Source organism: Myiozetetes cayanensis, unplaced genomic scaffold (assembly GCF_022539395.1).
Source record: "Myiozetetes cayanensis isolate MyiCay16 unplaced genomic scaffold, myiCay2020 scf14, whole genome shotgun sequence".
Classification (NCBI taxonomy): Eukaryota; Metazoa; Chordata; class Aves; order Passeriformes; family Tyrannidae; genus Myiozetetes; species Myiozetetes cayanensis.
The window spans coordinates 4,669,778-4,682,735 of NW_026087048.1; the positions used below are offsets into that span (position 1 = coordinate 4,669,778).

General features: G+C 53.5%; 1 protein-coding gene across 1 annotated transcript; it reads left to right on the forward strand.

Annotated features, from left to right (window-relative positions):
- The first annotated feature begins 1,411 nt into the window (after nt 1–1,411).
- HEXA (hexosaminidase subunit alpha) lies at nt 1,412–10,873 on the forward strand. The gene is made up of 14 exons (XM_050309742.1): nt 1,412–1,661; nt 4,470–4,568; nt 4,902–4,967; nt 5,129–5,175; nt 5,516–5,626; nt 6,131–6,232; nt 6,325–6,457; nt 7,106–7,286; nt 7,551–7,637; nt 7,980–8,052; nt 8,478–8,661; nt 8,769–8,859; nt 9,251–9,355; nt 9,828–10,873. The coding sequence occupies exons 1-14, from the start codon at nt 1,412–1,414 to the stop codon at nt 9,889–9,891; spliced, it is 1,593 nt and encodes a 530-aa protein (XP_050165699.1). The 3' UTR covers nt 9,892–10,873.
- The last annotated feature ends 2,085 nt before the right edge of the window (nt 10,874–12,958 follow it).

The following is a 12,958-nucleotide window of genomic DNA, read 5'->3' on the forward strand; positions in this document are numbered from 1 at the left end:
AACTTTTCCACCCCCCTGTCACCCCCAAAACCTTCACTGGAACCTCACAGCCTCCTTCAACCTTGGAGAGCACCTCCCTCTATCCCTCTCCAGCCCCACTGAACCCTTCCATGTCTTCCCAGCTCTTCTCCTTTCACCATCAGTCCCACACTTTGTGCTGGTGCTTTTCTAACCTTTGACAACAAGCTCCTTGATTTTTTTTTTTTTTTACAAAATGTTTTTTTCCTGTTGATCCCATTCTCTCTACACTGCTCATGTGAGGAACAATGTTTTAAATTCCTCACCAGACATTTCTGTGGTCATGTCCTCCTCAAGCAGAGTGATTTTTCCGCTTGTATGATACGGCCATCTCCCTTGTCATGCTTTCTTTTGTACAGTTTGTTTAATTTCCTGCTTGCTCCCATGCCTGTTGTTCGTCTCCCAGCGTTCCTGATAGCTTGCAGTTTTCTGGGACAACAGGTTTTTAATAATTTGATGGAGCTGGTTCCCGTGTAGGTTTCTACTGGCAATTAGATAGGTAAGACCTGGGCTTAAGGTCTTTATTTGACTTGGGGATTGCTGAGGAAAGCAGAGCTGGAGAGAGGAGGCAGAATTAAACAGAGTTCGTCTGAGGTTAAGGCTTTCCTAGGAAAAGCCAAGTGCCGTATGGAAAGCATCTCTGCAACTGAGGCTCTGTCATGGGATAAAGCCCCTTTTTTTGTGCAGCCCAATGAGTATTTCACCTATCACATACAAAGTATCCCTGGAAACCTGTGCAAAGGCTGATTTATATCTGGTATTGCTCATAAAAATATGCAACACCAACAAAAGATGCCCAAACCCAAGGCGGATCCAAAACATGTACCAGTGCTGGTTTCAAACAGATAGAGGGTCTAGTTAGGTTAGATCTACAGTGGAGAGGTCCTGGCACAGGTTGCCCAGAGAAGCTGTGGCTGCTCCATCCCTGGAAGCATTCAAGGCCAGGGTGGACGGGGCTTGGAGCAACCTCGTCTGGTGGAAGGTGTCCCTGCCCATGGTAGGGGGCTAGAACGAAATGACCTTTAAGATCTCTTCTAATCCAAATCATTCTGTGAGTCTAGGAAAGCAGCATGGGTAAAATACGTATTTTAAATCATTAATCTCCTCAAACTCCTTATCAGGCTGCTGAGGCTCCCTGAGGGGTGGGAGGGAGACTCTAAAGGGAGACTCTAAACCTTGAGGGCTGGGGGTGAAATGACCCCCGGTGAGGAGCTGCAGGGGTTTTGGGGATTTCTTTGAAAGGGGAGAGGCGGCTGTGGGGTGCGAGAGGCGGCTGTGGGGGTGAGGGGGCAGCCGGGCCAGCCCGGGAGGGCGGGCCTGAGCTGCCATTTCGCGGCCGCCCGTCCCCCGTTGTCGGGCGGTGCCGCCGCCTCCCTCAGGCTGCGGGTGCGACATGGCGGCGGCGCGGGCGCTGCGGCGGCTCCTGCTCCCGCCGCTGCTGCTGCTGGTGCTGCCGGGCCCGGTGGGCGCCGTGTGGCCGCAGCCCCAGGCCCAGCACTCCCCGCCCGGCGGCGGTCGCTGCTCGCTGCCTCCCGGCCAATTCCGCTTCGCCGCCGCGGACGGCTCGGCCGTGGGGCCGGGCTGCGATGTGTTGGACTCCGCCTTCCAGCGGTACCGGGCGCTGCTCTTCGCCCGCCCGACCGGTGAGGCGGGGTGGGGGCTGACACTTTCCTCCGTGGCTTTATTCTTAACACCCACCAAACCCAAGCCCGCGTTTGTTTTGGGGTGAAACCACGGCGTTTGGGTGTCCACCTGCCTCCCCTCAGTCCGGCGTGGGCTGATGGGGCGGGAGGTGGAGGCTGGGTGTGACGGAGAGCTGGCTTTGGGGGAGTCTGGTGGCGAAGGGCAGCGGTGCGTTGGGATGCGGAGGGCAATGTCACAAATTCCAAATGACAAAATCTGACCCGGTTGGCACAGCGAGCACTAGCTATCTTCATTTCCTTCCAGGGTTTAAGCTCTTGCTCTCCAGAGTTTCCTCGACCTCATTTTTTATCTCCTCTGGACAGTGTTTCACCTCCCCATTGCTTCATTTCGCTTCCTTCTCTTGTGGCTGCAGGGAGAGCCACTGCAAGTCTTGCAACCGCTCTTGCTCCAGGGTTACTTGTAACTCTTGGCTCTTCCTGTTCCTAGCAGCTCTCGGTGTCCCCTGTGAGGCTTTACCTTGAGGAAAGACTTGCTGCATCGTGTGTGTTCTTCCAAGTATGTATTCCTGCCATGGAGCTCCTCTGCCAAAGTGGAGCTACTAAACGTCCTGAGGCAGTGTGGCTTTTCTGCCAGAGAGGGATTAGCTCTTGGATTCATCCTGAAATTGTAGGGTAAGGTGAGGAAAGGCAAAAGCTTGGAGAGCCTGGGTTTGCTTTGGGACAGGTTCTAAAGGTTTCTTGCACCCAGACACCTTAGTGATAGCACCCGTGGCATGTCAGGGACGAGCTGCAGGAAATTTCCTGGCTGTGGAGCCGGCACGCACGGATGCTCAGTGGCTGCGTGGGTCTGCTGCAGCCTGAAGTGCTATATCCAGGGAATATGAAGTGCTTCATTCATCAGAAAGAGCTAGTAACTCTGCTCCCGAGTGTTTTAAATGTCAGTGTGAACTCTGTTGCTGCTGATCAAAGCAGAGAAGGGTGGTGGCGTTGAAAGCTGCTCAGCTTCTTGTTGAGCACATCGTGTTTTGAAAAAAGCAGGCTTGAAACAGAGAAGAACTGTTTGGCTTATTTTATATTTTCCACGCTTGCGAGTAGCAATAGAACTCAATTTTGGTTTGGGAGCTGAGAAGGCTCCTTTTGGCTCTCTTTTGCTGCTAGGAACTAAAAACAGCTGATCTAATTATTCATGCTCTCCTGTTCCTCTCAGAGGGGAAATGTGACCATCAAGTCACTTGGAGCAACGTTGTGATCACGAGATCGAGCTCACACTCATCGTTTTCCATACGCCCTGCTTTATGATGCTCAAACTACACAAATTATTTTAAGACCTTTTTCCCCTTTTTTTTTTTTTTTTTAATGGGTGGTTAATAATAAAAGGCAATGGAAACCCTGGATGAAAGGAAATAATTTTTATTAATAGAGAAAAGAAATAGCAGAGCCCTTTTTCTGTCTGCGTTGCCTTCAGGGTGTGGTGGTGTTGGTTCCTGCCTGCTCCTTGGACAAGGAGGCTGTGTTTGGGTTGGGCAGTGTCTCCCTGGGCAGGTTAAAATGCAATGTGTGATGGTGGGACCGGTTCTGTTGAGGCTCCTCGGCAGGATGAGTATTTCCCATGTCCCCAGGCCTGGGGGCAGCTGTTCCTGGTGAGCTGCCGCCTTCCCGAGAGGAGGGATCAGGTCTTGCTGTGCCGCTCGCACATCTGTGAGGTTGCCTTGGCTACCAGCTTGTCTGCAACCAGCTCAAAACAGAGGACTAGCTTTGAGCTGTTTTCCATCTCTCCACAGAGGTTTCGTCATTCCTTCATGGAGAAATCCGGGCTTTGTGGCTCCTGTGAGCTGTGGAGCAGGGTCTCCCTGGGTTTCAACCGCATGCTGGCAGTGCTACAGTCTCCCTGGGGTCTGCTTGGTGCCTTGGCTCACTCCAAGCCGAGCTCTTTATTTTTAGTGACCACTTGGAGCATTGGCTGTGCCCAGGAATGCTGTGGGGGTGTAGGAGCTTGGCTGGGATGAGCGGGTTCCCACTCTGCTGCTCCACACTCCTCTTGGCCACAGAATGCTGTGAATAATCCCATGGTTCCCAAAGAAGGTTGAACACCTCCCTTTGGAGTTGAGGGAGTGACTTCAGTGATAACTCAGGCCTGTGCATCCTTGGAAGTTGTCATCCAGTTTGGGAAGCGTGGCCAGAGCTCCTGTTTAGGGTCTGAATGTGGTCAGGTTTATTTGTCCAACCGCTACACCTGGGACCTGCTCTGCTGAAGGTGAAGTTGGTCAGGAGCTTTTCTGTTCTGGGTGAGACCTTTCAGTTACCTCTAATTCATTCTGCACCCTTTTTACAGGGTCTCTTTGCAAAGGGTAGGGCAGAGCTCTTGGGCTTGTACTTTGTTCCCAATGCTGGGAGAGTTTGGAAACATGAAGCTCTTTACCCTCATGGAGAAGCTTTGACTAGTCGTGGCTGTAGCTTAGAGCCAGGCTGGTGCCCAGGAAGCCTTGGGGGCTGCTGCTGGTCTGATGTCTCTTCTCTCTTGAGAAGCTTCCCTGAGAAACCTCCCTGGGGGTCTCCTCACTAGCAGACCTTCCCCATGCAGAAGGTTGGGATCAGCTCATGTGCTCCTCATTGTCTGGGTTGAAATTAGCCCCTACTGAACATCCCTGTGCCTGTTTTGGGGTGCAGGAGGGGGTCCCCGTTTCTACCACGTGTGTTGAGAGTCCATGTACTCCCATGCCTCTGTTGCTAGCTGGGCTGGGATGATGGTGAAGGGCTTGGAAACAAGGAGAAGAGCTGGGATGGGGTTGATATCCATGTCGTTTGCAGAGAATGAACCACCCTGGGGGCCACCCTGCACTCAGCTCCTCGTCTACATTTCCATGCCAGGCTGTGATGGGTTTCCCAACCTGGACTCCAAGGAGAGCTGTAAGTATTGAGGTTGGGAGTGGGAGGGAGTGACTGGAGCGGGAGTGTGGCTGTTTCTGTGCCCATCACTGGGAAATAGCACTGTGCAACAGTTATCCCCACTTTTGGGGAGGCACCAACCCTTCTCTGTTATTGAGAAACTGGGGCAGGGAGGGAGGGACTTACCTCAGGGTGCTGATAAAGTAGTGTTTGGAGAGGTTTAAAACAGCAAAAGAAACCCAAACTTTGGTTCTCTGGGATCCCAGGGTGCAGTGCTGTGTCTGACCCCTGCCTAGTGCTGGGGCTGTTGTGGCAGGGCCTGATGCCAACACAGCCCCTGATGCTGTGTTCCAGATAAGCTGATCGTGTCCAAGGGCTCCATACTGCTCTCTGCCGAGGCCATCTGGGGAGCTCTCCGAGGTGAGCTGTGCTTCCAGTGGGGCATTCCCGCTCTCCCTGCCTTGGGACTGTGGGGATATCTCGCTGTGCCTCTCTCTTTCCATAGACTTCTTTGTTAATTGAGCTCTACTCCTTTGGGGGAGTCTGAGCTGAGAAAGGGGCTGTGTGTGGTTTTCCTGCAGGCCTGGAAACGTTCAGCCAGCTCATTGGGAGAGACGAGAACGGCACAGTGAGTCCTGGCCTCATCTCCTGGGGGCAGGCAGTTCTCCACAGTGCTCCTGCCTCCATGGGGACAGGCTGCGGGTTGCTGGGATGCTCGGGATGAGGGGGTACCAGCAGTGTGGCACAGCCTTGCCAAGGGCCAAGTGGAGATTCATTGATCCAGCCAAATCTCTGCCTTCTGGGTGGGTGAAGAAGGGCTGCAGCTCCTTCTGGCCAGCTGGCACTCTGGGCAGTGAGGGCAGCCCTGTCCACGCAGCCCCAGGGACAACAGTGACCCTGATTGCCTCCCACTAAGGGCTGTTTGCCCAATGTCCTGCTCATGTGTTGCTCATGTTTTCCACGTGCAGTACTACATCAACGAGACAGAAATTGTGGACTTTCCCCGCTTCCCTCACCGGGGAGTGTTGCTGGACACCTCTCGTCACTACCTGCCCCTGAGAGCCATCCTGGAAACTCTGGTAGGGCACCTGTGCTGGGAGACAAGGTGGTTTAATTGTATGTCCTGTCCTGTGTGACCACTGAGGGTTTCTTGTGCTGCCTTGTGTGGGTGATTTCTCAGCTCCCTTTGTAGAAGAAGGAAACTGAGATGTCTTGGGTTCCTGCAATCCAGGTTACTGTCCAAGGCTGGGTTGTTTCTAAGGTGAGGGTAAACACTGGCTAAGGTGGGTGGTGCTTCTGTGCTCATCCCAAGCAGAATTAAACTTCCAGGTCTCCACCACTGGCTCAGTTATAGGGAGAACAGGGATTTTACTGTGAGCAGAAGTGCTCCTGGCGCTCTGCAGCACTTCATGGTGCCACTGTGTTTCAAGAGAGGTGTCTGAATCCCTCTTCGATCCTGGAGAGCATTTAGGAACACTGCCTTATCGTTTTGGAACATGGGGACCTTGTACCCTTCCTGTGGCAAGCTGGATACCTTTCAGAAGGGATAGGGTACGTTCATCTTTGTTCCTGTTCCTTCCCAGGACGTCATGGCTTACAACAAGTTCAACGTGTTTCACTGGCACATTGTGGATGACCCGTCTTTCCCCTATGAGAGCTCGACATTCCCAGAGCTCAGCAGGAAGGTAACCCTCCCCAATCTCCATATACCAACCCAGGTGAGCAGATCCCTTCCTCTGCTCCTGAGCAGAGGGACTGAGCATTCCTGTGTTCCCAGGGAGCCTTCAATGCCATGACCCACGTGTACACGGCCAGCGACGTGCATACCGTGATCGAGTATGCCCGGCTGCGCGGCATCAGGGTCATCCCAGAGTTCGACACTCCCGGCCACACCCTCTCCTGGGGTCCAGGTGAGGGGCAGACCCCGCCTGCTGCTGCTGTGAGGAGAGTTGGGGTTATTCCAGGGGCAGGAGTGGGATATACAACCTCGATCCTAAAAGCTGGGTGTGGGGAGCCATGTCCCACAGACTGGCTTTGAGGAGGAGCAAACCATTGCTTGGGACCCAATGGTCCCAAACATCTTCTAGAACAAAGTCCAAGAAAAAAAACATTTCCACCTCTTCCTGTGTCCAAAGTGAGTGACTGTGGGGTTTTTCTGGGGACATCTTCTCTGCCAAAATCATTGTGGATATTGCAAGGATCTTGTGTTTAACTGGGGGTATGGCTGACCAAATTTCCTCACTCTGCGCAGCTGTGCCCCAGTCCTGTCACAGCACTCTCTGCTGCAAGGACTGCAGGTGTCTCCTCTTCCATGTCTGGAAGTGCAAGAAACTCCAGGAAAACATTCCACTGTCTTTCTTTTCCATTCTGCTTCCAAATCCCATGGCCTGTGCTGGAGTTCACCCTGTGCTTCTGGTCACAGCCAGAGCTGTTGCTGCCCCTGCTTTCCTGTCTCCTGGAAGGCCCTGGGCCGTGCTGAGGAGGATCACGGCTGTTGTAGGCAGTGACATGGCCACATTTTGACCCTTCCTCACCATCCTGCATTTGTCATTATCCAGGTGCTCCAGGCCTCCTGACTCCCTGCTATGTGGGCCAGGAACCTTCTGGAACCTACGGGCCCATCAACCCCATCCTTAACAGCACCTACGAGTTTGTGACCAGTTTGTTCCGAGAGGTCAGCTCTGTGTTCCCAGACTTCTTTCTCCACCTCGGTGGGGATGAGGTGGATTTTACATGCTGGTGAGTCTGAGATCAGTCTGGATGGGGATTGGGGTGAAGTATCTGGGACTGGAGTCCAAGCCCATCACTTCTAGCTTATGATCTTTGGTGTCCTGCTCCCCCAGGCCAGGTGGAGTGGAGGTGCATGGGGTTTCTGTGCTCAGGGTGATGCTGGATGTAAGAAGCCACTGGTCCTGGTGCGGCCACAGCTCTGGGAATGCCTAGGTTAGCCTTACTCCAGAGTTCAGATTGTGATGCTTTTATTCTCTTGTCTTTGGTACACAGGGGATCCAATCCTAAAATTCGTGCTTTTATGAAGGAGATGGGCTTTGGTGAAGATTACAAGAAATTAGAGTCTCTGTACATCCAGAGGTAGGACCAAGAGCATCTGGGACCTGCAGCTGCACTGTGTGACCAGCACAAAGGTCTTCTACTGTCTTGGGGATACCAGATCTCCTTTTCAGGAGCATCCCCATTGGGCATGTCTCCCTGACCCCAAAGGAAGCATTTTACTGGGAGACTGACCACAAAAAAGCCTGGGACTGAAGAGAAAGAAGCCCCATAAGGCGCTGTGCTCTCTCCCTTCTCCTTCATAAGTACCTTCATATCCATCTGTGGGTGTTGGGAATATCTCTGCTGCTCCTGTGGCTGTATTTAACCGCCCAAGAGATGGTCATTGGGATCTCCAAAAACTCAGTACTTTTTGCTCTCCAGGCTTCTGGAAATCGTCTCTTCCCTCGGCAAAGGTTATATCGTGTGGCAGGAAGTCTTTGACAACAACGTGGAGGTGAGAGCTGCCTGTGCTAGGGCGAACAGTGTCAGCACCCCAGTCAGACACTGGGTTGCTCTGGGGGTCTGTACTGGGGCTGGTGGGGGTTTCTCTGGAGTTGATCCTCAGATGGTGCTGTCAGTGAGGTGCTCTCATGGTTGTTTTGTGTACACACTGCTACCAACGCTCTCTTCCTTCCAGGTTCTTGTGTGTGCATCTGCAAGAGGCAGGTTTTAACCCTGCCCAGGACACTGCAAATGGCCTTATCCCTCCCTCTATTGCTCCTGCAAACCAGATGGGAGGTGGCTCAAAAATCAAGCCCAGCCCAAGTCTACCTCAATTTCCCTTTGGGGGTGTGGGTGGGTCAGGGCACTCTGGTTGCAGGGGCAGATGATGCTCTTGTCACCATGGTGATCCCCTGCACGTTGTTCACCTGTGCTCAGGTGAGGCCGGACACCATCATCCACGTGTGGAAGGATAATGCACTCATGCGGTACAAGGAGGAGATGGCCAATGTCACCAGGGCTGGCTACCATGCCCTGCTCTCCTCACCCTGGTACCTCAACCGCATCTCCTACGGGCAGGACTGGATGGAAGCCTACAAGGTGGAGCCCTTGGACTTCAGAGGTGTGTCCCGTGTGTCCCCTCCCCATTTGACAGCTGGCTGGCACTCACAGGTGGTGCCAGGGCTGGATGTCTGGCTAATGCATCACCGAGGTGCTGTCCCTCCACAGGCAGCCCTGAGCAGAAGGCCCTGGTGATCGGTGGTGAGGCCTGTATGTGGGGCGAATACGTGGACGTCACCAACCTGACCCCCAGGCTCTGGTAAGAGAGGCCATGGGGAGGTCACTTGGATCACGTCAGGCCGGGCTCAAGTCCCTTTCCTTCGCCACTGAGCATCACATGCTGAACTCGTGGGTTTGGTCTGTGCGTGGTGCCTGTCCCTGTGCTGGTAACAGCTTCATGAGGCTGAAATGAGGGTTTGTGACGCTGTAACGTGCCCTGTACAGCCTGCTGCTGCAACCAGGATGTGTTTAACACTGGTTTGTCCTGTCAGCCTTGTCCACTCCTGATCCACGTGTCCAGGAGTGGTTCTCTGTGTACACAGAAGCCTTTGTGTGCAGAAGGACGTTGTTCAAGAAACTGGGAGCTCAGGGCTTTGTGTGAGAAGCTTTTGAGCTCCCCCTGACCTGACTGCTTGTCCCTCATCCTCAAGGCCGAGAGCTGGGGCTGTAGCTGAGAGGCTGTGGAGCAACAGCACCGTCAGGAACATGGACAATGCCTATGCCCGGCTGTCGGAGTTCCGCTGCACACTGCTGGGGTAAGTGTCCTGGCACAGCTGCCACCCCCTCTGGGCACCGGCCTTGGAGGAGCAGGGAGGGCGTAGGGCTTTCCCTGCTGCAAAATGACCCTTGCTCTTATGGAGAGCTCTGGTTTTCCTGCTGCTACTGCGTGGGCAGAGCTTGCTTTGTGCAGTGCTAAAAGACAGGCCCCTGCTGCCAGCGTGGGCTGGTGGCTCTGGTGAGGAGAGGGCTTTGTGCTGAGGAAGGAGGGGGCCTGTCAGCTATTGCCACCCCTCCTGCAGCACCAGCTTCCCCAGGAAACCTGTCCTCACCATGTGCTCCCACGCACGAGCAAAAACAGGCTATAAGCGCAGGATGAAAAGCTTCTCCCTCCTTTTCACACCTGAAACTGGGCACCTGGGCTACCCTGATCTCCTGGAACCCCTGAAACCCGGTGGTAGGCTCTGCCTGTGCCCTCTCCTTGATGCCATCTTTCTGTTCTCTTCCCAGGCGTGGTGTCCAGGCACAGCCTCTCTACGTAGGATACTGTGAAAATGAGTTTGGTGAGGTCTGAAGGGAGAGCCCCACTGCCCTCGGTCACTGTACACACAGGAGGAATGATTTCCACCCCTCAAAAGCTGCTGCTTTGGCAAAGGGACCTCTTTCTACCCCACCTTCTGCTTTGGCTTTGTTGCAATGAACATTTCTTTGCCTTGGTGTGCACTCTCGCCTCTCTTTCTATTTTTATTTCTTTAAATCTATAAATAAATGACCCCAAAGAGGAAAAAGGTGCCTTTTCCTGCTCAGCTGGGGCTTGGGAGACTGTGCAAGGGTTATTGTTAGCAGGAGACAGGTAGGGCTTGCTCCAGAGATGCCAGTGGAGGAACATCTTCCTGGCAGTTCCTGAGCTTGCAGGGTGCCTGCTCAGCTGAATAAACTGTGCTTAGTCTCTGCTACTGTCACAGGCTTTGCTTCTGCAGTCACGTTGTACTCTGGGTTCCTGTCCTTGTCCCTTCTCTCTCCAACGTCCAGGCAGGATGTTGGCCTGCAAACCAGCACCTCTGCTGCCCCAAGGCCTGGCTGCTGCCATCTCTGGCTTCTCCTCAGCAGATGACACCCTGGAGCCTCTCCCAAGGAGCCCTTGCAAACCTGCTGAGGGGTGCATGGATGCTGTGGAATCGCTGCTCAGCCTTTCAGTCTGTCACCTCTGCTTGGGATTTGGCCATCTGACCCATCCTCCTCCTGCTCTGTTGTCCTCAGGGTAAGGAGCTCAGCTCTAGGTGTCCTCCATCCAGAGAGGATTCTTTGGATGGTGTTTTCCTTGGAGAAAAGAACAGCGACGCTGCTGTCCCATAGAACTGGGACAGGTGTGATTGTTGTCCTCTGGTGGTTGGGGTTGCCGTGCTGGAAACGGTGTTCAGCTGAACGTAGGGAATCTACGAGAGAAATCCTGGCTGGATGGGACTATTGTATGTGTGTCTTGGTCTTAACGGAGCGAGATCCTCTGTTATGGCTGGAAACCTTTTATGGTTGAAATTTAAATTAAAAATAGTGAATTAACAGTTACTACTGCTTCCTATTTTTAAAAGTTGGATTTTTCCCTCTTTTCTTCTCCCAGCATGGTGTGAAGTGGTACCTTGGTTGAGTGCTTTGGTCACCACAGGGAGCTGCTGGTGGTGAGGGGTAGGGGAAGGATGGCTCTGGCCCTGGGAAGGGTACTGTGTTCCCAGGGGAGATGCTCTGTTCCCAGGGACAATGCTCTGCTCCCCAGGCATTGCTCTATGTGTGCAGAAAGGCTCTTCATCACGCCTTCCCAGCTCCCGGCCCTCATCCCACTTATCCCCCTGCCTTGCCAGACTCCCTTTTACCCACAACCAGGTGTGAGAGCCCACAGGGCCTGGGATGCTCCTTGGGGGACCCCCAACCCCACGCCTTCCACTGGAGCCTGGTATTGTGATCCAGGTTAAACAGCACACCAAAATTGTCCCATTTTCCAGGGTGTCTGCACCAGCATGCCCCCGAAACCACCATCCTGGGAGTGGCTTTGTGACATTCCCACCCTGGGAAGGGCCGGGATCCCGGGAAGCACCCCGCTCTCCCCGCCGTGGCATCGCCGGGTGGTCCGTTCCTTCCAGAACATCTATTTTGGTCGTGTAAAACTTGCCGGGGAGCAGGAACAGGGAACAGGCAGTGTGTGAATCACTCGGGGCCAACGAGTTTAAAAATAAACCCAAGCGGCGGCGAGGAGCAGCCGCTGAGCCCCCGGATTCCGGCAGGATTGTGCTCCCAGCATCCCAACCCACCCGTGGGCGCCAGCACCGGCCAGGGGGGTTTATTAGGACACGCGGGCACGTGTCTGCTTGTAAACACGTGTGCATCATGTGTGTGCTTGTAAATGTGTGTGCATTGTTTGTGTGCTTGTAAACATGCATGTGCATTGTGTGTGCATCATGTATGTGCTTGTAAACGTGTGTGCATTATGTGTGGTTGTAAACATCTGCTTGTAAACGTGTTCATCATGTCTGCATCCTGTGTGTGCTTGTAAACATGTGCATTTGTGTACTTATAAATGCATGTGCATGTGTGCTTGTAAACGTGTGTTCATCGTGTGTGCTTTAAACACGTATGCATGTTGTGTGTGCATCATGTGTGCTTGTAATCACGTGTGTTCATGTGTGCATCATGTGTGCTTGTAATTGTGTTCATGTGTGCATCCTGTGTGTGCTTGTAAATGTGTGTGTTGTGTGCTTGTAAACATATGCACATGCTTGCACACACATGCAAGCAGGCCTTTGCACACATGTGCACGTGCTTGCACACATGGGCCTTTGTACAGGTGTGCATTCAGGTACATGCTTGCACACACGTGCACATGCACACACATCCATACGGGCCCTTGCACATGTGTGCACTCATGTACCTGCACACACATGCATGTGGGTCCTTGCAGACGCACTTGTTGACACTCTTGTACACACATCCACATAGGCAGCTGCACACGTGCACTGAAACACTTGCACAAACGTGCATACACTTGCACACGTGCACTTGGGTCCTTGCACACGCGTGCACTCATGCACATGCACACACGTGCCCATGGGTCCTTACAAGCACAGTGCTGTACATGCTTGCACAGACGTGCACACTTACACATGTGCAAATGTCCCCCCGGCCATTGCACAGGCTCACACGTGGGCCTGCAGCTGCATGTGCCTGTGCATGTCCTTGCCTGTACGCACACACGTGTGCACTCTGGCTGCCACACGTGCATGCTTGCAGCACATGTATGTGCTTGCACACACTTGCACACACACCAAGCCACGTGTTTGAACATACATGCACATGCTTGTGTAGACTAGCGCACACACAGCACCCTTGCACACCCACGTGCCCACACAGCACATACTTGCACACTCACACAGCTGCACATGTGTGCCAGTGCCAGGGAAGCCGGGCACCCCCAGCTGCTGCTCTGGGACTAATTAATTAATTAACGACCACACCAGGTATTAAAGCTGCTCAGTCTAATTACAGATTTTTTGGGTGACATGGGGTGCATGAGGGAGGTGCTTCCTTCCCTCCCCCCCAGTCTGGGGCAGCCCCAGGGAGGTAACAGGGGTGATGTGGGATCAATGGAGGTG